The sequence below is a fragment of the Neofelis nebulosa genome, chromosome 10, assembly GCF_028018385.1.
Source record: "Neofelis nebulosa isolate mNeoNeb1 chromosome 10, mNeoNeb1.pri, whole genome shotgun sequence".
NCBI classification, from domain to species: domain Eukaryota; kingdom Metazoa; phylum Chordata; class Mammalia; order Carnivora; family Felidae; genus Neofelis; species Neofelis nebulosa.
Window position 1 is genome coordinate 58,986,133 of NC_080791.1, and position 26,493 is coordinate 59,012,625.

The following is a 26,493-nucleotide window of genomic DNA, read 5'->3' on the forward strand; positions in this document are numbered from 1 at the left end:
TGTTGTGTCTTTCTGCTAGGAGATAGAGACAGGCAGATTTCAACAACTTTTCCGTTTCTTTGTAGTATGACCTATGATAGGCTTTAATCTTGTAAGGTATAATTTAAGCAATAAAGTTAAGGGGTTCTGTTTTGGGCCATGACAAATTACCTGGGATCACACACTTACCCTCCTTCATAAACAGCTATAAAACTAGTGTAAATATATGAAACAAATGTTTTCAGACACTGTACAACAGGTAATAACAGGAGTGTGAAACCTGAGAGAAAAAATAACATTGAACTTGGCCGTATGACTTCTCAAGCTTTCTGCCTAAAGGCCCTTTCTATATTGCAGTGTAGGGAGGGAGAACTTAAGCAGGGCACCACAGACTCACTGAGTTGAGATGACAGAAATCAGAGTTCAAAGAGCTGATGTGGCATGAATTTCAGGGCAAAGTACCAGATAACATGGAGATGCAAAGAAAGAATTCCAAACATGTACGTAGGTCTCCCCTTCAATCTGTTGAATACTAAACCACATAAGCATATGGTGAAATTCTACAATACTGGTTAGAGAATGACAGTGGAAATAAACTGAACGATTCCCAGAGATCACATAGGGCTAGGGCACATTCAAGTTGTTCCTAGCCAAGGTTGAGGCTGCTCTTCGTTGACTATTCATGGATCATTTGAGGCATTCAAGAGACTACAGAAGGATCATACATTGGTTCCAGGGTAAATTAGTCCTAGAATAAGGCTATTTTAGAATTAACTTAACAGAGCTTTAAAACAAGCTTCAGAAAGATCAAGCTAATCCACAAGTAATTTATTTGCCTGCCAGAAAAAAAGTCTCTTCAAAGGAAGGAAACAAAATCCAACATTTAACAACACAGTATTTACTATGTCAAGAGTAAAATTTGCAGGATACCTATGTGGCTCATTGATTACAGCTCAGGTCATGACCCCAGGGCCATGGGATCAAACCCTGCATCGGGCTTTGCACTGAACGTGGAGCCTGCTGGAGATTCTCTCTCTCTCTCTCTCTCTCTCTCTCTCTCTCTCTCTCTCTCTCTCTTTCTCCCCCCCCCCCCCCACCTGCTCTCCCTCTCTAAAATAAAATGTAAAAAATTTAATTTAAACAAAAAATTTGAATTTGGGGCACCTGGGTGGCTCAGTCGGTTAAGTATCAGACTCTTGGTTTCAGCTCAGGTCATGATCTCACAGTTTGTGGGTTGAAGCGCTGCATTGGGCTCCTCACTGACAGTGTGGAGCCTGCCAGGGATTCTCTCTCTCTCTCCCTCCCTCTCTGCCCTTCCCCTGCTCGCTCTCTCTGTCTCTCACTCTCAAAATAAATAAACTTTAAAAAAAAATTTTTAAAGAATCAAATTTACTAGATATTAAAAGACACAAGAGAGTATGATCCATGACCAAAAGAAAAATCAATTAAAGCAGATCGATAAATGCTAGAGATGATGGAATTAGCAAATAAGGACTTTAGAACAGTAAGTAAGTTCAAGAATTTAAAAGAAAACAAACATGAACATATTGAAGAAAGAAAAGGAAGATATACAAAAGAACCAAATGGGGGGGTGGGGGGCACCTGTGGCTCAGTTGGTTAAGTGTCTGACTCTTGATTTCAGCTCAGGTCATGATCTCACAGTTTGTGAGTTTGAGCCCCGCATCAGGCTCTGCACTGACAGTGTGGAGCCTGCTTGGGATTCTCTGTCTCCCTGTCTCTCTGTTTCCTTCTCTCAAAAATAAATAAACATTAAAAAAAAGAACCAAATGGAACTTCTAAAGCTGAAAATACAATATTTGAAATGAAAAATTCAGTAGATCGGATGGCACCAAAAAAACAAGTTTAAAAGTATATATAGCAACAGAAACTATCTAATCTGAAGCACAGAGAGTGAAATAAAGACTTTATAAAAATTAAAAGAGCATCATTAATCTCTCTAGGATAATATGTGATCTATTATATTTTGGGAGTTAAAGATATATTTGGAGACACAGAAGAAAGAGTCAGAAAAAATATTTGAAAAATTATAGCTAAAACTGTCCAAGTTTAATAAAAAACTGTAAACCCATAAATGCAAGGAGCCCAACAAACCCCAGGAAGGTAAAACACAAAGATCACACCAAAGCATTTCATAATCAATTTGTTAAAAAGCAGTGATATTAAATGGCATAAAACTGGAAATATCCCCTTTAGGATCAGAAACAACACAAGGATGCCCCTTTTACCACTTCTATTTGTTATAGAACTAGAAGTCCTAGCCACAGCCTTCACAGCCTTTTAGGGATCCAAATTGAGAAGAAAGAAGTAAAATGATCTTTGTTCACAAATGAAATGATCTTATACTCACACACACCTATTAGAGCTAGTAAACAAATTCAGCAAAGTGCAAAATTACACAAAAATGAATTACGTTTTATACACTAACAAAATATAATCCAAAAAGGAAATTAAGAAAATAATTCCATTTACAATACCATCAAAAAGAATAAAATACTTAGGAATAAACCACAGAGGCAAATGACTTGTACACTTAAAACTGTAAGTCATTGATGAAAGTAGTTAAATAAGATATAAGTAAATGGAAAGACATCCTGTGTTTATGGAATGGAAGATAATGTTAAGATGACAGTACCACCCAAAATGATCTACAGATTCAGTGCAATCCCTATTAAAATTCCAACAGTATTTTTTTGCAGGAATAGAAAAACCCATCCTAAAATTCATATGGAATCTCAAGGAACCCCAGGTAGCCAAAACAGTCTTGAAAAAGAACAAGGTTGAAGGACTCCTACTCCCTGACCTTAAAACTTATTACAAAAGGGTGCCTGGGCGGCTCAGTCAGTTAAGCATCTGACTCCTGGTTTTGGCTCAGGTCATGATCTCCTGGTTCATGAGTTCGAGCCCCACATCAAGCTCTGTGCTGCCAGTGTAGAACCTGCTTGGGATTCTCTCACTTGCTCTCTCTGCCCCTTCCCTGCTCGCTCTCTTGTTCTCTCAAAATAAATAAGCATTAAAAAATATACTACAAAGCTATTCAAAGTATTAAATATAAAGTAGTCAAAACATTGTAGTATTGGCATGACAGACATACAGACTAATGGAAAAGAAGTATCAATATTTTCATTTTATTTTTATTTTCTTAACATGGAGAACTCAAGTTTTTTGTGTTTTTTTTTTAATTCCAGTATAGGTAACATACAATGTTATGTTAGTTTCAGGTGTACAATATAGTGATTCAACAGTTCCATACATTACTCAGTGCTCAGTATGGTAAGTGTACTCTTAATCCCCTAACCTATTTCACCCATCTTCCCAGCTACCTCCTTTCTGGTAACCACCAGTTCTCTATATTTAAGAGTCTGTTTTTTGGTTTATCTCTTTTTTTCTTTGTTCATTTGTAGAGGTCTCAATATTTTTAAAATAGCAGCTATCTCCAAATTAATCCATATATTCAGTGCAATCCAAGTCAAACATCCAGCAGGGATTTTTATAGAAATTGACAAAATGCTTCTAAAGCATACATGGAAAAGCGAATGATCTAGAATAGCCAAAGCAATTTTGAAAAATAAGAATAAGCCTTTCCAGAGCGGAAGATGGCAACATAGGAGGACACTGGGCTCACTGCGTCCTACTGATCACTTAGATTCCACCTACACCTGCCTAAATAACCCAGAAAACTTCCAGAAGACTAGCAGAATGGAGTCTCCGGAGCCAAGCGCAGACGAGAGGCCCACGGAAGGGCGGAGAGGCGGTGCGCGCTGCACGGACTGGCGGGAGGAGGCCGGGGCAGAGGGGCGGCCCGCCGGCCAAGCTGAGCCCCCAAGTCTGGCTTGCAAAAGCAGAGGGGCCGGACAGAGTGTGTTCTGACAGCGAGTGGGACTTGACATCTGGAAGGTTATAAGCTAACAGCTCTGCTCGGGGAACAGGAGGGATGGAGGACAATGGGAGGAAGAGTTGTTGAGCCCCGGACCACAGAGCTCAGCTTGGAGGGGAACAAAGGCGCTCGCCAGCACCATCTCCCTCGCCATCCCCCAGCCAAAATCCCAAAGGGAACCAGTTCCTGCAAGGGAACTTGCTTGCACCACGCGAACACCCAATGCTGTGCTTCTGCGGATCCATCCCTCCGGCGGCAGGTCTGACTCCCTCCCGGTGCCGCAGGGCCCCTCCTGAAGTGGATCACCGAAAGAAAAGCAAGCTGAGCCTGCCCCTCCTGCTTCTGTGCACCTTGCTGATCCACCCCAGCTAATACACCAGATCCCCAGCACCACCAGCCTGGCAGTGTGCAAGTAGCCCAGACGGGCCATGCCACCCCACAGTGAATACTGCCCCTAGGAGAGGGGAAGAGAAGGTACACACCAGTCTGACTGTGGCCCCAGCGGTGGGCTGGGGCAGACATCAGGTCTCACTACGGCTCTGCCCACCAGCGCAAGTTATTCAAGATAGCACAGGGGAAGTGCCCTGCAGTTCTGCACCACTCCGGGGACTATCCAAAATGATTAAACAGAAGAATTCCTCTCAAAAAAACCTCCAGGAAATAACGACAGCTAACAAACTGATCAAAAATGATTTAAACAATATAACAGAAAGTGAATTTAGAATAATAGTCATAAAATTAATAGCTGGGCTTGAAAACAGTATAAAGGACAGCAGAGAATCTATTGCTACAGAGATCAAGGGACTAAGGAACAGCCAGGAGGAGCTAAAAAATGCTATTAATGAGCTGCAAGATAAAATGGAGATGAACAAAGCTCAGATTGAAGAGGCAGAGGAGAGAATAGGTGAACTAGAAGATAAAATTATGGAAAAAGAAGAAGCTGAGAAAAAGAGATAAAAAAAAATCCAGGAGTTTGAGGGGAAAATTAGAGAACTAGGTGATGCACTAAAGAGAAATAATCATGCATAATTGGTATTCCAGAGGAGGAAGAGAGAGGGAAAGGTGCTGAAGGTGTACTTGAAGAAATAATAGCTGAGAATTTCCCTGATCTGGGGAAGGAAAAAGGCATTGAAATCCAAGAGGCACAGAGAACTCCCTTCAGACGTAACTTGAATCAATCTTCTGCACGACCTATCATAGTGAAACTGGCAAAATACAAGGATAAAGAGAAAATTCTGAAAGCAGCTAGGGATAAACGTGCTTTAACATATAAAGGGAGACCGATAAGACTCGTGACGGATCTCTCTACTGAAACTTGGCAGGCCAGAAAGGAATGGGAGGAAATCTTCAATGTGATGAACAGAAAAAATATGCAGCCGAGAATCCTCTATCCAGCAAATCTGTCATTTAGAATAGAAGGAAAGATAAAGGTCTTCCCAAACAAACAAAAACTGAAGGAATTCATCACCACTAAACCAGCCCTACAAGAGATCCTAAGGGGGATCCTGTGAGACAAAGTACCAGAGACATCGCTACAAGCATGAAACCTACAGACATCACAATGACTCTAAACCCACATCTTTCTATAATAACACTGGATGTAAATGGACTAAATGCGCCAACCAAAAGACATATGGTATCAGAATGGATAAAAAAACAAGACCCATCTATTTGCTGTCTACAAGAGACTCATGTTAGACCTGAGGACACCTTCAGATTGAGAGTGAGGGGATGGAGAACTATTTATCATGCTACTGGAAGCCAAAAGAAAGCTGGAGTAGCCATACTTAATCAGACAAACTGGATGGAGAACTATTTATCATGCCACTGGAAGCCAAAAGAAAGCTGGAGTAGCCATACTTATATCAGACAAACTAGACTTTAAATTAAAGGCTGTAACAAGAGATGAAGAAGGGCATTATATAATAATTACAGGGTCTATCCATCAAGAAGAACTAACAATTATAAATGTCTATGCCGAATACGGGAGCCCCCAAATATATAAAACAATTACTCACAAACATAAGCAACCTTATTGACAAGAATGTGGTAATTGCAGGGGACTTTAATACCCCATTTACAACAATGGATAGATCATCTAGACACATGGTAAATAAAGAAACAAGGGCCCTGAATGATACATTGGATCAGGTGGACTTGACAGATATACTTAGAACTCTGCATCCCAAAGCAACAGAATATACTTTCTTCTTGAGTGCACATGGAACATTCTCCAAGATAGATCACATACTGGGTCACAAAACAGCCCTTCATAAGTATAAAAGAATTGAGATCATGTCATGCATACTTTCAGACCACAATGCTGTGAAGCTTGAAATCAACCACAGGAAAAAGTCTGGAAAACCTCCAAAAGCATGGAGGTTAAAGAACACCCTACTAAAGAATGAATGGGTCAACCAGGCAATTAGAGAAGAAATTAAAAAATATATGGAAACAAACGAAAATGAAAATACAACAATCCAAATGCTTTGGGATGCAGCGAAGGCAGTCCTGAGAGGAAAATACATTGCAATCCAGGCCTATCTCAAGAAACCAGAAAAATCCAAATACAAAATCTAACAGCACACCTAAAGGAAATAGAAGCAGAGCAGCAAAGACACCCCAAACCCAGCAGAAGAAGAGAAGTAATAAAGATCAGAGCAGAAATAAACAATATAGAATCTAAAAAAACTGTAGAGCAGATCAACGAAACCAAGAGTTGGTTTTTTGAAAAAATAAACAAAATTGATAAACCTCTAGCCAGGCTTCTCAAAAAGAAAAGGGAGATGACCCAAATAGATAAAATCATGAATGAAAATGGAATTATTACAACCAATCCCTCAGAAATACAAGCAATTATCAGGGAATACTATGAAAAATTATATGCCAACAAACTGGACAACCTGGAAGAAATGAACAAATTCCTAAACACCCACACACTTCCAAAATTCAAACTGGAGAAAATAGAAAGCTTGAACAGACCCATAACCAACGAAGAAATTGAATCAGTTACCAAAAATCTCCCAACAAATAAGAGTCCAGGACAAGATGGCTTCCCTGGGGAATTCTACCAGACATTTAAAGCAGAGATAATACGTATCCTTCTCAAGCTGTTCCAAAAAATGGAAAGGGAAAGAAAACTTCCAGACTCATTCTATGAAGCCAGTATTACTTTGATTCCTAAACCAGACAGAGACCCAGTAAAAAAAGAGAACTACAGGCCAATATCCCTGATGAATATGGATGCAAAAATTCTCAATAAGATACTAGCAAATCGAATTCAACAGCTTATAAAAAGAATTATTCACCATGATCAAGTGGGATTCATTCCTGGGATGCAGGGCTGGTTCAACATTTGCAGATCAATCAATGTGATACAACACATTAATAAAAGAAAAGAACCGTATGATCCTGTCAATCGATGCAGAAAAAGCATCGTCAAAAAGCATTTGACAAAATTCAGCATCATTTCTTAATAAAAACCCTCGAGAAAGTCGGGATAGAAGGAACATACTTAAACATCATAAAAGCCATTTATGAAAAGCCCACAGCTAATATCATCCTCAGTTGGGAAAAACTGAGAGCTTCCCCCTGAGATCAGGAACACGACAGGGATGTCCACTCTCACCGCTTTTGTTTAAAATAGTGTTGGAAGTGCTAGCATCAGCAATCAGACAACAAAAGGAAATCAAAGGCATCAAAATTGGCAAAGATGAAGTCAAGCTTTCACTTTTTGCAGATGACATGATATTATACATGGAAAATCCGATATACTCCACCAAAAGTCTGCTAGAACTGATACATGAATTCAGCAAAGTTGCAGGATACAAAATCAATGTACAGAAATCAGTTGCATTCTTATACACTAATAATGAAACAGCAGAAAGACAAATAAAGAAACTGATCCCATTCACAATTGCACCAAGAAGCATAAAATACCTAGGAATAAATCTAACCAAAGGTGTACAAGATCTGTATGCTGAAAACTATAGAAAGCTTATGAAGGAAATTGAAGAAGATATAAAGAAATGGAAAAACATTCTGTGCTCATGGGTTAGAAGAATAAATATTGTTAAAATGTCAATACTACCCAAAGCTATCTACACATTCAATGCAATCCCAATCAAAATTGCACCAACATTCTTCTCGAAGCTAGAACAAGCAATCCTAAAGTTCATATGGAACCACCAAAGGCCCTGAATAGCCAAAGTAATTTTGAAGAAGAAGACCAAAGCAGGAGGCATCACAATCCCAGACTTTAGCCTCTACTACAAAGCTGTCATCATCAAGACAGCATGGTATTGGCACAAAAACAGACACATAGACCAAGGGAATAGAACAGAAACCCCAGAACTAGACCCACAAATGTATGGCCAACTAATCTTTGACAAAGCAGAAAAGAATATCCAATGGAAAAAAGACAGTCTCTTTAACAAATGGTGCTGGGAGAACTGGACAGCAACATGCAGAAGGTTGAAACTAGACCACTTTCTCACACCATTCACAAAAATAAACTCAAAATGGATAAAGGACCTGAATGTGAGACAGGTAACCATCAAAACACTAGAGGAGAAAGCAGGAAAAGACCTCTCTGACCTCAGCCGCAGCAATTTCTTACTTGACACATCCCCAAAGGCAAGGGAATTAAAAGCAAAAATGAACTTTTGGGACCTCCTCAAGATGAAAAGCTTCTGCACAGCAAAGGAAACAATCAACAAAACTAAAAGGCAACCAATGGAGTGGGAAAAGATATTTGCAAATGACATATCGGACAAACGGCTAGCATCCAAAATCTATAAAGAGCTCACCAGACTCCACACCCAAAAAACAAATAATCCAGTGAAGAAATGGGCAGAAAACATGAATAGACACTTCTCTAAAGAACACATCCAGATGGCCAACAGGCACATGAAAAGATGCTCAACATCGCTCCTCATCAGAGAAATCCAAATCAAAACCACACTCAGATATCACCTCACGCACCTCACCACCTCAGTCAGAGTGGCCAAAATGAACAAATCAGGAGACTATAGATGCTGGCGAGGATGTGGAGAAACGGGAACTCTCTTGCACTGTTGGTGGGAATGCAAACTGGTGCGGCCACTCTGGAAAACAGTGTGGAGGTTCCTCAAAAAATTAAAAATAGACCTACCCTATGACCTAGCAATAGCACTGCTAGGAATTTGCCCAAGGGATACGGGAGTACTGATGCATAGGGGCACTTCTACCCCAATGTTTATAGCAGCACTCTCAACAATAGCCAAATTGTGGAAAGAGCCTAAATGTCCATCAACTGATGAATGGATATAGAAATTGTGGTTTATATACACAATGGAGTACTACGTGACAATGAGAAAGAATGAAATATGGCCCTTTGTAGCAACGTGGATGGAACTGGAGAGTGTGATGCTAAGTGAAATAAGCCATACAGAGAAAGACAGATACCATATGTTTTCACTCTTATGTGGATCCTGAGAAACTTAACAGAAACCCATGGGGGAGGGGAAGGGAAAAAAAAAAAAAAAGAGGTTAGAGTGGGAGAGAGCCAAAGCATCAGAGACTCTTAAAAACTGAGAACAAACTGAGGGTTGATGGGGGGTGGGAGGGAGGGGAGGGTGGGTGATGGGTATTGAGGAGGGCATCTTTTGGGATGAGCACTGGGTGTTGTATGGAAACCAATTTGACAATAAATTTCATATATTAAAAGAAAAAAAAGAATAAAATTGGAGGGCTTACTCTACCTCATTTCAAGATATAAAACTACAAAAATCAAGATACTGTAGTATTGGTGTAAGAATAGACTTACAGGAGGCGCCTGGGTGACTCAGTGAGTTAAGCCCCTGACTTCGGCTTAGGTCATGATGTCACAATTTGTGAGCTCAATCCCCGCTTCGGGCTCCGCACTGTCAGCATGAGATTGTCTCTCTCTCCCCCTGTCTCTCTCTTTCAGCCCCTCATGGGTTTCTCTCAGCCCCTCGTTCACTTGTGCCCTCTCTCTTTTAAAAGTAAATAATAAAAATAAATAAATGTTGTTTTTTTTTTAAATAAAGGACTTACAGATGAATAGAACAAAATAGAGAGTCTAGAAATAGGCACACACATATATAGTCCAGTGATTTTTAACAAAGATGTAACAAACTTGTAAAAATGTTAAATAAATTTTAATAAAAACGAATCTAGCCATGTTTTAAGCACATGACTAGGGTGCAAGGATGATTCAGCGGTAGAAAATTTATCAGTATAATAAACTGCATTTATCAAGTAAAGATGAAAATTTCTATGATTATTTTATACTTACCAAAAAAGCATATTATAAAACTTGTTATCTCTTAATGATTCAAAAATAAAACAGGGGTATCTGGGTGGCTCAGTCAGTTAAGCGTCCAACTTCAGCTCAGGTCATGATCTCATGGTCCGTGGCTTCCAGCTGACAGCTGAGAGCTCAGAGCCTGGAAGCTGCTTTGGATTCTGTGTCTCAAGGGGTGCCTGGGTGGCACAGTTGGTTAAGTTGATTCTGTGTCTCCCTCTCTCTCTCTCCCTACCCCACTTGCTCTGTGTCTCTTTCTCTCAAAAATAAATAAACATTAAAAAAAATTAAAAATAGATAAGTAAAACAAAATTCACAGCCAGCAAGATAAAGAACTTTTCATCCTAACAAGGATATCTTCCTGAGACTTACTGCAAACATTATACTTGTTGGTTGTATTAGTTTTCTATATCTGCCATAACAAATTACCACAAACTTAGTAGTTTAAAATAACAGTACAAATTTCTCATCTCACAGTTCTGTAGATCAGAAGTCTGGGTGGGCTTGGCTGATTTTACTGCTCAGGCTCTAGCAAGGCCGAAATCCTCTGGAGTAGGACCCACTTCCATGCTCATTCAGATTGTTGTCACAATCTAGTTCCTAATAACTGTAGGACTGAGGTCCCTGCTTCTTTGCTGTCAGTTAGGGGCTACCCTTAGCTCCTAGAGGCTACTCTCTCTGGTCCTTCTACATGGGCTCGTACATCTCAGAGTCAGCAATGATGCATTGAACCCTTCCCATGCTTGGAATCTCCCTGACTTGTTTTTGGCCCCTCTCTTTTCTCATACCAGCTGGAGAAAGTTCTGTGCTTATAAGGTGTCATAATGATTAGATTGAGCCACTTTGATAATCCAGAATAATCTCCCTATCTTAAGGTCTATAACGCTAATATAAGTGTAAATTATATTTTACATATAAACAGTTTCAGGAAATTAGGGTGTGGACATGTTTGGAAGCCATTCTGCCTACTAAAATGGTAAAATAATAAAACAGTACCCATTATCACCACTAGTTTTTAGTGTCATAAGATTTAGTCAGTACATTAATGAAAGAAAAATAAAGTGTTTAAATATTAGGAAAAGGTACACCTGTCATTATTTATAGATGATGTGATTGTGGACTCCCCAAAATATGTGACCCAACTGTCAAACAGACATAATAACAGCTCAATAAGGTGAAGAGATTTAACACTATCACAGAAATCATTAGATTTCTTAGTAACTAGAAACAATAAATTGCAAAATGCAATTAGAAAAAAAAATTCACCATAGCAGTAAAATACTGATGAATTAACCAGGGAAATATCATGACCTGTAAGAAGACTTTTTTTTAACCAATGAACGTATAAGATGACCTGAGTAATTGTGGAGAGATGCCAAAAAAATGTGGATTTTTGTATTTATTTGTAATTTCAATGCAATCCCAATGAAACCAAAAAGATATTTTTATTTCTTAAAAGATTTTATTTATTGGGGCACCTGGGTGGCTCAGTCGGGTAAGCCTCTGACTTTGGCTCAAGTCATGATCTCACAGTTTGTGAGTTCAAGCCCCGCGTCGGCCACTGTGCTGACAGCTCAGAGTCTGGAGTCTGCTTCAGATTCTGTTTCTCCCTCTCTCTCTCTGCCCCTTCTCCACTAGTGCGCTCTCTCAGTCTCTCTCTCTCTCTCTGTCTCTCTCTCTCTTGCTCACTCACTCTCTCAAAAATAAACACTAAAAAAGATTTTTTAAGATTTTATTTTTTAAATTAGTAATTATTTTACATTCTTTTTTAAAATTTTTTTTAAGTTTTATTTGAGAGAGAGTGAGCACACACAAGTGGGGGAGGGGCAGAGAGAAAGAGAGAATCCCAAGCAGGCTCCAAACCATTAGCACAGAGCCCGATGTGGGGCTCAAACCCATAAACCATGAGATTTTGACCTGAGCCAAGATCAAGACTCACTTAACTAACTGTGCCACCCAGGTGCCCCTAAAGATTTTATTTTTAAGTAATCTCTACACCCAACATGAGGCTTGAACTTAACAACCCCAAGATCAAGAGTCACACGCTCTACTGACTGAGTCAGCCAGGTACCCCTAAAAAGATATTTTCAAAGGAATTTAAAAATCTGGCTCTAAAAATGTTTCTGGGTTTTTTTTTAATGTGCAGGAATAGCCAAGAACAACAATAATGAGACTTATGTGCCTTAGCACATACTGAAATACAATAATGACCATAGTAATTAAAACTGGTATTATACAAAAATTAACAAATATATTTAAAAAAATGATCTGTATGCGTATGGACCATTAGATACTGATTGAAACCAACCAACCATAAAAAAGTCATTTTGAAGAGCCAAAGAAATTTCATGATGAACAGCATAGTAAGGCTACCAAAGGACTCATTAGTAGGTCTGTTGATGGTATTATAGTTTTATTTTTTCTTAAAGTTCATATTTTCAGAGACTTCTAATAAGGCATGTAGGAGTGAAATGACATGTTTGAAATTTGCTTTAAAATAATCTAGCCAAGAAAAAAAAAGATTAGGCAATGTAGATGTAGAAAAATCTTGCTGACTGTTGAATCTTGATGATCAGTATATTGGAAGTTCAGCATACTAGGCTCTTTACTTTTGAGTATATTTGAAATTTTTCATAATAAAATTGTTCATGGCATTTCAAATCTTTGGGAGAAGGATTTATTCAGTAAATAGTGTTAGAACAATTGTCTGTGCATCTGGGGAAAAAATATAAAGTTAGGGTCCTCCCTTCCACTGTAATACAAAATAAATTTAGAGTAATTAAAGAGACATGTGCTAAACACAAATGATTAAAACCTGGAAAATATAGAATATTTTTGGTATATTAAGATGACTTGTTTTTAGTGTTTATTTTGAGAGAGAGAACGAGTGGGGAAGGAGCAAAGAGAGAAGGAGAGAGAGAATCCCAAAGCAAGCTCCACGCTGCCAGTGTGGAGCCCCAATACAAGGGCTTGATCTCACAGATCACAAGATCATGACCTGAGCCAAAATCAAGAGTCAATTACTTAACTGACTGAGCCACCCAGGCACCCCTACAGATGACTTCTTAAGCAAGACACAAAACCCAGAACCCATAAAGGAAGAAACCAATAAATGTGACCACATAAAAAATAAACATTTCTGTAAAACTAAAGAACTTTAAAAAGTTACAAGAAAAGGAATAGAATGAGACATTTGTGTTTATTTTTTAATATTTATTCATTTTGAGAGAGAGAGCTCAAGCAGGAGAGGGGGGCGGTACAGAGAATCTCCGCACTGCAGCATGGAGCCTGATGCGGGACTTGAACCCATGAACCGTGAGATCATGATGTGAACTGAAACCAAGAGTCAGATCCTTAACCAACTGAGCCACCCAGGCACTTCTGACGCCTCTGGCACGTCTGACATAACAGATAAAGGACTAATATCTAGAAAGATGTTTAATAAGTAACAAAAAGACAAAAAAAACCCAGAAGAATGGATAGAGGCTATGAACGGTCCATTTATAAAAATAGAAATAAATACAGATGACCAACATATGAAATGATGCTATTAGAGAAAGTAAAATTGAAATGAGATGATCTTGGCAAAAATTTTAAAGATAGACAGTATTTAATGTTGGTAAGATACAGAAAAATATGCTCTCACAGTACTAGTAAAAGACGAGGTATAATTTTTGGGGGGCAACTCAGCAATGACTATTTAAATTAAAATACACAGTTTTCACTTCTGTGTTTTTATCTTAAATAAATATTCCTATATGTGTTCAAAGAGTCATTAACAAGGTTGTTTGTACAGTACTATTTATAATATTGGGAAATTTGAAAACTCAAATAGTAGAAAAAGAGTAAAAAATGGTACAGCTAAACTGTTGAATCTATGGATTAGAGAATGAGTCAGTCTATTTGTACAATCATAAACAGTTTGCTTAGACACATTGAAGGGATGATAGATCTCATTTTAGATCTATTTTTCAGATCATTTTAAATAAAACTTCAAGTATGTAGAAATACACAAGCAGTAGTTTGGAAAAATACATGTAAATTGATGGGATGTGCCATTTTATATTAGTTGTTTTATAACAATATATTCATGTAATTTTTAAAAATTGAAAGTATGTATATCAAAACATGCAATCCAAATAAGGTTTGTAGATTGTACCAATGTCAATATCCTGGTTTTTATATTGTAGTATAGTTATATAAGCTGTTGCCATAGGGGAAAGGGGCGAAGGGACTTTCCGCTACTTTTGCAATTTTGTAATTATATCAAGGGTTTGTTTTTTTATAATTAACAAATAAGTGAAAAAATTAAAGGTTAAAAAAGGAATCGTGGCCACTTGTCACTAAAACCTAGTAAATTACCTAAATACACTAGTCACTTAAGAAAAAATAGAGAAAAAAAAATAGTCATCATTTCCCTATTTTCTTTAATAGGTACTAGATGATCTGGAATGTCATGGAGTTGCAGTATCAGAACAAAGCCGAGCAGAGTTGGAACAGAAAATAGATGAAGCTAGAGAAAATATTCGTAAAGCAGAGGTGAGGTGGCAGCTAACTGTGGCATTTTGCCCAGCTCCAACAACATCACGACTATGATATATACCTTTAGGATTCAGTTTCTATACACTGATTAATTTGAAGATGATTCAACATCTTTATGTGTGTCCAGAGTATTATTTTTGAGTACCTGCTTCATACAAGGTAATACATGTAACAAAAGGCACTGAACCTATCTGAAGAGTTTGCAATCATGAAACATTAAATAACAGAAGAATTATATCACAGTGAAGGTACTAATTTTATAGTTTTCACGAGGTACAAAATAAATCAATCAAATTAATGGCATAGAAATTGATACATATAGTTCAGAGCCTTGAAAAGTCCTCCCCCATATAGAAGGTTCACTGGTCCAGGAGCATAAGCTGATCTTCTAAAAAAGAGACTTGGTTGAGCAGACAAAACCAAAAACATTACAACCGTGGCTTTTAATCTTTTGGTAAGGGGTCTTGGGACCCTTTGAGGATTGTATATGAAAGTGTGAAACCCTCTCTCCCACAAAAAAAAAAAAAAAAAAAAAATACACATTTTTGTGCACAGTTTCCAGAAGTTCATGTACCCTAGAATAATATTCTCTGACCTAGAGGCAGAGAGGTTGAGATAGAAAGAAGTTATTTGCAAAGGAGGAAGACCTAGGATATAACTTGGCAGTTGGATTAGATTAGAGTGGAGGTTTTTTTGTGAGGAAATGTGGTAGGAAGAAAGCAAAATAATTGTGGTTAGGACCAGTCCATGGAGAACCTGTGCACACTTGTATATAGTTATCTACCCAATGCAACATGTTGAAGGGATGTAGAAATAGACATTTTAAAAAGACTGAGACTATCCAGGCCTCAAGGAGAATATGTTCTTGTTAGGAAGGCCTCAAGAGAGCCAAAGATAACTAAGGCCTTAAAGCATAAATGCCAAGGAATGATCCACACAAGTGTACATAATACTTAAGGAACCCAGAGGACACAGAGACCCCTGGGAGAAGTTGTTAGGGCAGGTAACACAGAAGAGGTAGGATTTGAGATGGGTGTTGACAGATGAATAATATTTAATTCGAGAAAAAGGGATAGATAGCACAAGATTTGTGCTATGCAATGTTAAGAGGCATAACTGGAACCAAAAGAAGAAGGTAGGAAGGAGGCAGATTTGAAGCTGACATTGGGAAATCCTAACAGTCAGATCTGCCCAATGAAAGAATAAATTCCCCTGGGACGAGGTGCAGCGCTGCAAGTGCTGTCAGGGACTCTATACAAGGAATTCTTTCATTGGTTGAGGGTTAATCTAAACTAGTGATTTTCACATGTCCCCTCAGGACTCTAGAGGTTTTGAGGAAATGTTTCAGTGGTTGGTTGGAGGGCAGGGGGAGGTGAGGGGAGAGGCAGCTTAGGCGAACATAGGGAGTATGAGCATGTTTTTGGCATAACCCCACAGAAGTGATCTGAACCAGAAAAGCTTGCCATCTGCCTGGTCTAGAAAAGCCCCAGTAAACCTAACTTGCCTTTGTTCCTGGCACATGATCCCCAGCCTCCATAGTGAAGAGGGCAGGGTGTACAATAAATAGTCATTTTCTGCTCTGAATTCAGGGTCACGGCTAAAACACTACCCTAGTGTGCTGGCCAACTACTATTGGCAGGCCCTTGCCTAGTCTGAGAAACACTGGCTTGTGTAGAAGAGTTTCTCCTGGTATTTGTTTCTCTATACTCTGAGTGAAGTCATTTTCGGAGCTTTGGTGGAACGGGATAGGTCTCGGAAGTTTTCCAAAGGGTGTGTTCTCTCTTGTATTTTCCGTTTCCAGACTCCCTCCATAGTGTCACTGTCTGGTACCATTGCTCCACCAAACCCCCCAGTAGTAGCAGTAGTAGGTATCAGTCACACAGTCTGTATTTAGGCTGAATGACCTGTTATTTCCATGAGTGTGCTAAACAGCCCTGTGTTTGTTAGCTCAAAGCTAAAAATATGAAGTGAGATTCCCACAACAGAATGACTCGTTTCTCCTAATACCAGTATTTAAGTCTGCATTCTCAAAGATAATTTTCTTACCAAAAATACAGAATATGCTAAAAACCATGATGCTAGATCCAGTATCTCAGTTTTGAATATCAGTGAAATACGGTTAATCTTACTGCTGTCTTACAATGATCTTCCACTTGATTTTCATCTATCAGATATGAAGAACAGTCCAGGTAAAATTAGATGGCAAATACATGAGTATATTACTCACTGCAGGGGTAGTACTTACCAGGTTGTCCTAATGACATTTTTGGATAGATTTCACTACAAGAGCCTTCAGAGGAATTGACAATAGTGGTTTTGTAGATTACCTTTTTCTTTCTTCTGCCTGCATATCATTTGCATTGAATTTTCCATTCAGCAGTTACTTACTTTATTATAAATAACTAATCAAAAGGGACAGAGCTGGTTAAAATTCCATTATATCCTTCATGTTTGATTTTTAACTCCCACCAACGTGTTACCCTCCCTTGTTGGGTAATCTACTTCATCTAGTCTTTTCTGTATTATGTTTCCATTCAGTGTTGCTGATTACAATAAAAACATCTGTGGTGCTCAGTAATAGGTTAAAGAAACTTTTTCCAGACATAGAAATTGAAAAATATAAATGGCCTGTGCTTTTCTAAAGAATATAACAATTACTTAATAATTATTGACTGGTTAATGTGTCACAAATTCACTAAGTTATTAGTGTGACAATTACGTAATAAACATCTGCTGTGCACCAGGCACTGATGGATATACTAGACATACAATGATGAACACACTGTGTGTACTAGATGTGGTACTGTTGGCAGCCCCTGACAAATCCAGGAGTTGAAACAAAGCAATAGCTGCTTAAATTAAACTTTAATAACAGTCCTCTTAACCTGGTATTTAGGTATTTGAATTTTTTGAAATGCCTTTTATCACAAAGACACACACATTCTGCATCTGACTTATACCTGTTCTAAAAGTAGCTTGCCAAGAAACTGAGAATTTTAAATACCATCTTTTTGGAAGCTGTACATGACGTATGTTGTTCCAGAGCACAATTACTTTTTGCATGTTTAAATTTTTCCCTTTTGGGGGGCTTGAGGGTAGTTCTCTTTTTTTTGACAGTGAAGAGACACACTGAGGAGACACAAATAGGAGAAAGTTAACGTAAGAAGTTAAAGATACTGGAAATTTTTAGTAATTCACGTTTGGTGTAAGGTCTGCAAGAAGGAACTATAGACTATATGATTCCTTCTCTAAGATACTAATTACATATTTTTTTTATCTGAATGTACACTTGAAAGCCAGAGTACCTGGTATCAAGAGTGAATTAACAAAACCAAAAAAATCAATTATTATTTATATAAACACGTTTTCATAGGTACCATTTTCTCTTAAGTTGTCATCCTATAAGGTTCTGTTGTACATCAGGAATTCAAGATTATTATGTCATCCTTGTACCTCAGTGACTCAAAAATGGTAATTAATACCCTTGCCAGCATGCTATAGGAGAAGCCCCAAAATTTCAGTTGCATAAAATGTAAAGCCTCCTTGCCACAAGATTAATGAAATGCTAAGGATAAGCCTGCTATAAAAACAGAATTTTCAATCATATTATATCGAAATTTACATTACCTCAGGGCCTGTTATTGTGGGCTTTCACTATACTCTTATAATAGTGTGTCAGCACACCTTTTGACTAATCACTTTCTTTCACTTTATGTGTGAATATGTTCTTTTTTTTTTTCTTTGTGATTATTTATTTTTGAGAGAGAGGAAGAGAGCATGAGCGGGGGAAGGGGCAGAGAGCGAGGGGGACAGTTTCCGAAGTGGGCTCAGCTGCTCACAGCAGAAAGCCCAGTACAAGGCTCGAACTCATGAACCGTGAGATCATGACCTGCGCCAAGGTCAAGCTCTTACCCAACTGAGTCACCCAGGTGTCCCGTGAATATTTTCATTTTATTTTTTTTTTTTTTTTTTTTTTTTTTTTTTTTTTTTTTTAATTTTTGGGACAGAGAGAGACAGAGCATGAACGGGGGAGGGGCAGAGAGAGGGAGACACAGAATCGGAAACAGGCTCCAGGCTCCGAGCCATCAGCCCAGAGCCCGACGCGGGGCTCGAACTCACGGACCGCGAGATCGTGACCTGGCTGAAGTCGGACGCTTAACCGACTGCGCCACCCAGGCGCCCCCCGTGAATATTTTCAACTGTACGGAAAAGATGAAGAGTAAATAAATATTTCTCAACATGCTAAATTCAACAGTTAATATTTTGCAATATTGGCCCTATGTGTTTATTTCTATTCTGTAAAAAAGAGGTTAAATCTCGAGGCCTTATTAGAGTCAGTATTTTAGGCAAGAATACTTGATAGATGATGCTGTTTTTCATCACAGAATGTTTTTATCAAGTTGCCTCTCTATGAATGATGCTAACAGTAGTCACTTAATTAGGTGATGCTCCCAGATCTTTCCACTGTTCAGGTTCCTTTTTTTCTTTTTTTTTTTTTTGTATTTGCAGCTACCAGGTACTAGGCACCTCCAGTAATGGCAAATACATATTTTTCTCTCTTTCTTAAGTATCATTTTGATGTCATGGTATTTTAAAAGCCAGCTCTGGGGCACCTGGGTGGCTCAGTCAGTAGGTGTCTGACTTCGGCTCAGGTCATGATCTCACAGCTCTGTGAGTTCAAGCCCCGCATCAGGCTCTGTGCAGACAACTCAGAGCCTGGAGCCTGCTTCAGATTCTGTGTCTCCCTCTCTCTCTGCCTTAACCCACTCGCATTCTATTTCTGTCTCTCTCAAAAATAAATAAACATTAAAAAAAAAAATCAGCTCTATCAAGGTATAATATACATGCAATAAAATGTAAGCATTTCAAGGGAACAGTTTGGTAAGTTTGGACAAATGCATCTCCCTAAATATTCACCACCACAATCTAGATACAAAATATTTCATTCATCCCCCCCAAATTCTCTTGTGACCAGACAACAATTGACACGCTTTCTGTCTTAAGTTAGTTCAACTCTGACAATATGAGTATTAGATTACTTGGTATTGTCCTACACATCACATGCAAAGATCACCTTTCATGCTTTTATACAGTCTTATTTTTTGTCTTAATCTCAGTTTGATGAGCTAGTATGTATTCAAGTTCACTGATTGTTTCTTCTGTGGTGCATAATCTACTGTTAAGGCCATCCTGTCAATTTTGATTTCAGGTGTTACAGCTTCAGCTCTAGGAGTTCTGTTTGGTTCTTTATATTTCCAGTTCATGCCTGCTTATCTTCATGTTTTCCTTGAAATCCTTAGGTGTATTTATAATAATGACTTTAAGTCTTGTCTGCTCATTCTATCATATCTGTGATGTCTGTCTTTCTTTCTTATTGACTGATTTTTTCCTTTAGTTATGGCTCATCTTTTTCTACTTTTCACATACCTAGTAATTTTTACTGAGTACTAGAAATGGTGAGTGTTTGGTTATTGGGGTGTCTGAATTCTCCTTTCTTCTTTTAAAGACTATTGAGTTTTGTTCTGACAGCCAATTCAGTTGCAGATCAATTCGATCCTTTTGAGGCTTATTTTCAAGCTTTGTTTGGGCTGGTTTAGAATAGCCTTTCCAACAGTGTGGAGGTTCCTCAAAAACTTAAAAATAGAACTACCCAACGACCCAGCAATTACATTACTAGGTAAATATCCAAGGGATACAGGTGTGCTGTTTCGAAGGGGCATATGCACTCCAATGTTTATAGCAGTGCTATTGACAATAGCCAAAGTATGGAAAGAACCCAGATGTCCATCAACGGATGAATGGATAAAGAAGATATGGTGTGTGTGTGTGTGTATGTGTATATGTATATGTATATGTATATGTATATGTATATGTATATACATGTGTGTATATATGTGTATGTGTATATATACATGTGTATATATATATACACATGTGTATATATATACATATATACACATACATACATACATACATACATACATACATACATACAATGGAGTATTACTCAGCAATCAAAAAGAATGAAATCTTGTTATTCGCAACTATGTGGATGGAACTAGAGAGTATTATACTAAGCGAAATTAGAGAAAGACTGATCTCAAATGACTTCACTCATATGAGGAATTTAAGATACAAAACAGATGAACCTAAGGGAAGGGAAGCAAAAAGAATATAAAAACAGGGAAGGGGACAAAACAGAAGAGACTCTTAAATACAGAGAACAAACTGAGGGTTGCTGGAGGGGTTGTGGGAGGGGGCATGGGCTAATGGGTAAGGAGCATTAAGGAAGACGCTTGTTGGGATGCGCACTGGGTGTTGTACATAGGTGATGAATCACTGGAATCTACTCCTGAAAACATCATTGCACTATATGCTAGCTAACTTGGATGTAAATTATAAATAAATAAATGAATTAAAAAATTAAAAAAAAAAAAAAAGAATAGCCTTTCCAGTAGGGCAAATTTAGCCCTATTACCAATGCATTTCCTTTCTATAGTTTCTTGTTTTACCATGAGTATCCAGCAAGGTTTCTCAACTCTGGCTGGATAGATGGAACATCTTTCAGCCCTGTTTAAGCTCTTGAGAAGTTTTTAGTTCACAGCTCCGTAGCAGGTGTCCTTTCCCTGAGTCATTATCCTTTGCTTCTCCTCATGGAGTCCCACATATTCTCAATTTATTATGGGTTTTTATTAATTTAGTGTATTTTAAATTATAGTTGGCCTTTTTTTAAGTGCCACATTGTCTAAATTTGGCCAGTGAAAGTCCATTTAATGGCTGACTTCCATGTCCTTTTGACATTATTCCCATTAGATTTTTGAACGGTTTCTTGCTTTCTCACACAACAAGCCATCATACACTCACCATGTATTTTTCCCCTACCAGACTTAGAATTAGCCATTTCTTCATGGAGCTCTGATTTCTTTTAATAAAGAATGGTATTTATTTTTTTATTTAAAAAAATTTAATATTTTTATTTATTTTTGAGACAGAGAGAGACAGAGCATGAGCAGGGGAGGGGCACAGAGAGAGGGAGACGGAGAATCTGAAGCAGGCTCCAGGCTCCAAGCTGTCAGCACAGAGCCCGATGCAGGGCTTGAACTCACAGGCTGCAAGATCATGACCTGAGCCGAAGTCGGACGCTCAACCGGCTGAGCCACCCAGGCGCCCTAAGAATAGTATTTAGACACCAGAGTCTAGAATGTGAAGGTGCTTATTGTTATGAGTATCATTTATTTCTTGGCCCTTTCTTTGTTATTAGAGCTAGGAATTTATTATTTTTTTCACATCATGAGTTCATGTTGATCTTTCCAATTAAAATTTAAAATTAAAAGGATTTCGTTGAACTTCTTTGATTTTATATTATCTTTTTTCTCTTATATTGAAAATCTTGGTTCCTAATATTATCATAATATTTTATTTGCTTTCTCCTGCAGTATATTAAAAAGTCTCAGAATTATAATGGAAATACTAATGGTAATCTATTGAGCAAAATTTAAGATTTCTTTGCAGTTCATTTTGGGTATAGAATATATCTCTACAAGGGTTTCTGCTTCTGATAATAAAGGACTAACTCATATTAGGCTAATCCTCCTTTAGATAACAGTTATTAACCTGGGGTAAAAATATTTAAAGTGATTATTTAGTAGATGTGGAAAACTGCCATATAAAAACTGGAAAGGAATAGACCCTGAAAAGAATGGGACTGTACTTGGTGATATTAACATTAAACAGCTCTTTGCAAGGGGTTGTTTTCAAGCATAGAGCCTTGGTCTTAACTGGCTTTAGAATGGCTGTCAAGAAGCCCTCAAGTTTGCATATATGTAAATAACCGTCCAAATCCTGGGCCAAACCTAAATACATGTATGGAACAGAAACTCCCAGGAGCTTGACAGGAAACAGTAGCTGGAAGGCAAAAATAATTAACAGAAAGTTCAGCTGTTGCTCACCACAGGGGAACAACATCAACCATTAAAATATTGGAGTGGTTGTAATATCAAAGTAAACTACAGGACAAGAAATATTAAAAGGGATCATTTATAATGATTAAAAATAAGGTGTTCATCATCTTCTCCATCAAGAAGACATAACAATTCTCAGGGCGCCTGGGTGGCTCAGTCAGTTGGGCATCCGACTTCGGCTCAGGTCAGGATCTCAGTTTGTGAGTTCAAGCCCCACTTCGGGCTCTGTGCTGAGCTCAGAGTCTGGAGCCTGCTTCAGATTCTGTGTCTCCCTCTGTCTCTGCCCTTCCCCAGCTCCCGCTCTGTCTCTCTCTCTCTCAAAGTTAAATAAAAACATTAAAAAAAAAGAAGAAGACTGTAACAATTCTGGATGTGTATATAACTAATAATAGAGCTACTAAGTACATGAAGCAAAACTGGCCTAACTGAAAGGAGAAATAAACAAATCTACCATGGTAGTTGGAGATTTCAACATTCCTTTCAGTAATTAGAAGAAGGAGCTAGAAAATCAGCAAGGATACAGGAGACTTGAACAACACTATCAACTAATTTTACCTTAATTGGCATTTAAAGAAGACTCTACCCTACAAGAGTATAGAGTATTTGTTCTTTTAAAGTACACACAGAATGTTCAGCATAAACCAGTGTCAAGTTAGTTTAAAAGTATTGATATCAGTCAGAGTATGTTCTCTGACCATCAGAATTAAGTTAAAAATCAATTAACAGATACCTGAAAAATCCCCAGATATTTAGAAATTAAATTATTTAAACACAACAATCTATGGCTGCCTTAAACACACACACACACACACACACACACACACACACACAACTTTATGGCAAAAGCTATTTATTATCTCTCACCATTCTGGGTGTTGACTATGCATTTCTTTTGCAGGTTTTTCCTGAGATTACTCAAGGAGCTGCATACATCTTAGAGGGTCTGCTAGAGGGCTAGGCCTTTTTTCCAAATAGTCTTTCATCCTCAATTATGCTAAACTGGGCTTCCTTACATGATGGAGATACATTCCAAGAAATCAACTTTACTTGCACTTCTCAAATCTCTGCATCAAATTTGCATATGTTCCATCAAAGCAGATCACATGGATAAGCCCGGAATCAATGCGAGAGGGACTACTTGGATAGCAAGAGGCATGATTCATTGGGAATAACAGTTTACCAAAATCGATGGGACTTTGGTTAAATCATTTTTCTCATCTGTAATGGAGTTTATGCTATCCATCCTCAGAATTGTTGTGTGGATTGAATGAAATGGTATAATCCTATGTGATAAAATTTGTTTAGAGTGTTTTTAAGAAACCAAAGGTAATTTAGAATGGCAAATACTACCATCTACCATTATTCATTTCCTACACATGCCAGGCATTGTCCTAAATAGTAGAGTTGCAACAGACACAGTCCTTACCTTAGAGAAATGATATTTTGAAGGTAAAGTAACTAAGCCCATATTAGATTTACAGACTTTATAACTTTATCCACATGTCAAGCCAAAAAGTTTTATAAACTCAACTGTGGCTTGACATTTGGATGTGCTTATGTTAAATTTTATATTAAAATCAGTTAATTGACATTGTTAATACACCAAGATTATGTATCTACAAGATACATCTGTAAGATGTGGCTTTTCAAAGCATCATTTAAAAAAAACTCTATCTCTTGGGGCGTTTGGGTGGCTCGTCAGTTAAGCTTTCGGCTCTTGATTTCAGCTCAGGTCGTGATCTCACCGTTCTTGAGATCAAGCCTCACGTCTTGAGATTAAGATTCTCTCCCTCTCTTTCTGCCCTTTCTGCACTCAACATATGCATGCTTTCTCTCAAAAAATTAATAATTAAAAAAAATTTTGAAGTAAAGTGAAAGACAACACACAGGATGGGAAAAAATAATCTGCAAATCATGTATCTGATGAGGGACTTTTATCTAGAATACATGAAAACTTACAATAAAGACAAAGACAAGGGGTACCTGGGTGGCTCAGTCAGTTGAGTGACCGACTCTTGATTTTGGTTCAGGTCATGATCTCACTGTTGTGAGATTGAGCCCCATGTTGGGTTCCATGATGAGTGTGGAGCCTACTTGTGATTCTCTCTCTCTCTCTCTCTCTCTCTCTCTCTCTCTCTCTCTCTGTCTCTCTCTGTCTCTCTCTGTCTCTCTCTGTCTCTCTCCTTCTCTCTGCCCCTCTCCCCCACTTGTACTCTCTAAGTAAGTAAATATTTTTTTAAAGGACAAAGACAAAATAAAACAGCGACAGTCCATTTTAAAAATGGGCAAAAGGTCTGAATAGACAGACATTTCTCCAGAGAAGATACACAGATGACTAATAAGCACATGAAAATATACTTGACATCATTAGTCATCAAGGAAATACAGATCAAAACTACAATGAGATACTACTTCATACTCACTAGAATGGCTAGAATCAAAAAGAAAGACATTAACAAGTGTTTTCCAGTTGTGGAGAAATGTTAACCCTCACACCCTGCTGGGGGGATTATCAAATGAGGCAGAAAACAGCCTGGCATTTCCCCAGTGGTTCAATATAGCATTATTTTATGACCAAGTAATTCCAGTCCTAGGTATATACCCAAGAGAAAAGAAAGCATGTTTACACAAAAACTTGTACACTAATGTGTAAAGGAACATTATTCATATTAGACAAAAAACTGAAATCACCCAAGTGTCGGTTAACTGACAAATGGATAAATAAAATGTGGTGTATCCAATAGAATGTTATATAACCATAAAAAGGAATGAAATACTGATACATGTTACAACATGGATGAACCTTGAAACATTATGCTAATTCAAAGAAGCCAATCACAAAAGACCACATATGGTTCTATTTATATTAAATGTTCAGAATATGGGCTCCTGGGTGGGTCAGTCAGGTAAGCATCCAACTTCAGCTTAGGTCATGATCTCACCGTTCAGAGTTCGAGCCCCACATCAGGCTCTGTGCTGACAGCTCACTGCTAAAAAATGTTCAGAATAGGCAAATCTGTATATAGAGAAAACAATAATTGAAATGAAGGGTGAGGGAGCAATAGTTAAAGGATACGAGGTTTCTTTTGGAGGTGATTAAAATGTTCTAAAAATTGATTGTGGTGATAGTTGCATATCTGTGAATATACTGTAAATCATTGAACTGTACACTTTAAATGGATGAATCTTACAGTATATGCAAGCTTTATCTCAGTAAACAGTTGTTAGAAGAATAAACAGGTTTTTGCAAGGCTGTTTACTAAACACTGTCTCCAAACCAAAAATTCTAATTGCTTTATAAAGATGTATATGATATCCAAAACCACTGAATTGTACACTTAAAAATGATTAAGATGGCAAATTTTATGTAATGTGAATTTTATCTCCATTTTTAAAAAGATGTATGCTTAATCTTAGGAATACAAGATAAATACAGCAATGAGAGCTCAGTGAAACAAGTCAGAAGTCAGAGAATTTTTTTTTTTTTTCTGAGTAGGCTCCATGCCCAGTGTGGGGCTTGAACTCATAACCCTGAGATCGAAAGTCACTTACTCTACCAACAGAGCTACCCAGGTGCCCCCAGAGTTCAGATCAGTTTTAATACCAGCTCTCCCGATGGACAATCTAGAGAGAATCGCATGCCAGAAGGGTTCAGTGAGCACACTTGTTTGTCCAGAAGTCCCACAGAAGGCTGTAAAGTGAGGGTTGGAATTATCAAATAATCAACATTTTCTCAGTGGAACCTTCCAATGTCGAAGGAAGAGACCACCTCTCTAATATGTGAAACAGTGAAACTGACTTTACTACTT

General features: G+C 38.0%; 1 protein-coding gene across 5 annotated transcripts in view; it reads left to right on the forward strand.

Moving 5' to 3' along the window:
- Positions 1-26,493, forward strand: part of FCHSD2 (FCH and double SH3 domains 2) — a 301,322-nt gene that overhangs the window by 249,508 nt on the left and 25,321 nt on the right. For 4 of the 5 annotated variants that reach the window (XM_058687857.1, XM_058687856.1, XM_058687859.1 and 1 more), the window contains one exon: positions 14,616-14,720. The exons of the other annotated variant lie outside the window; for it this stretch is intronic. In XM_058687857.1, the coding sequence (XP_058543840.1) occupies positions 14,616-14,720 (105 nt within the window). The remainder of the gene's footprint in view (positions 1-14,615; positions 14,721-26,493) is intronic. 5 annotated transcript variants of the gene reach the window in all.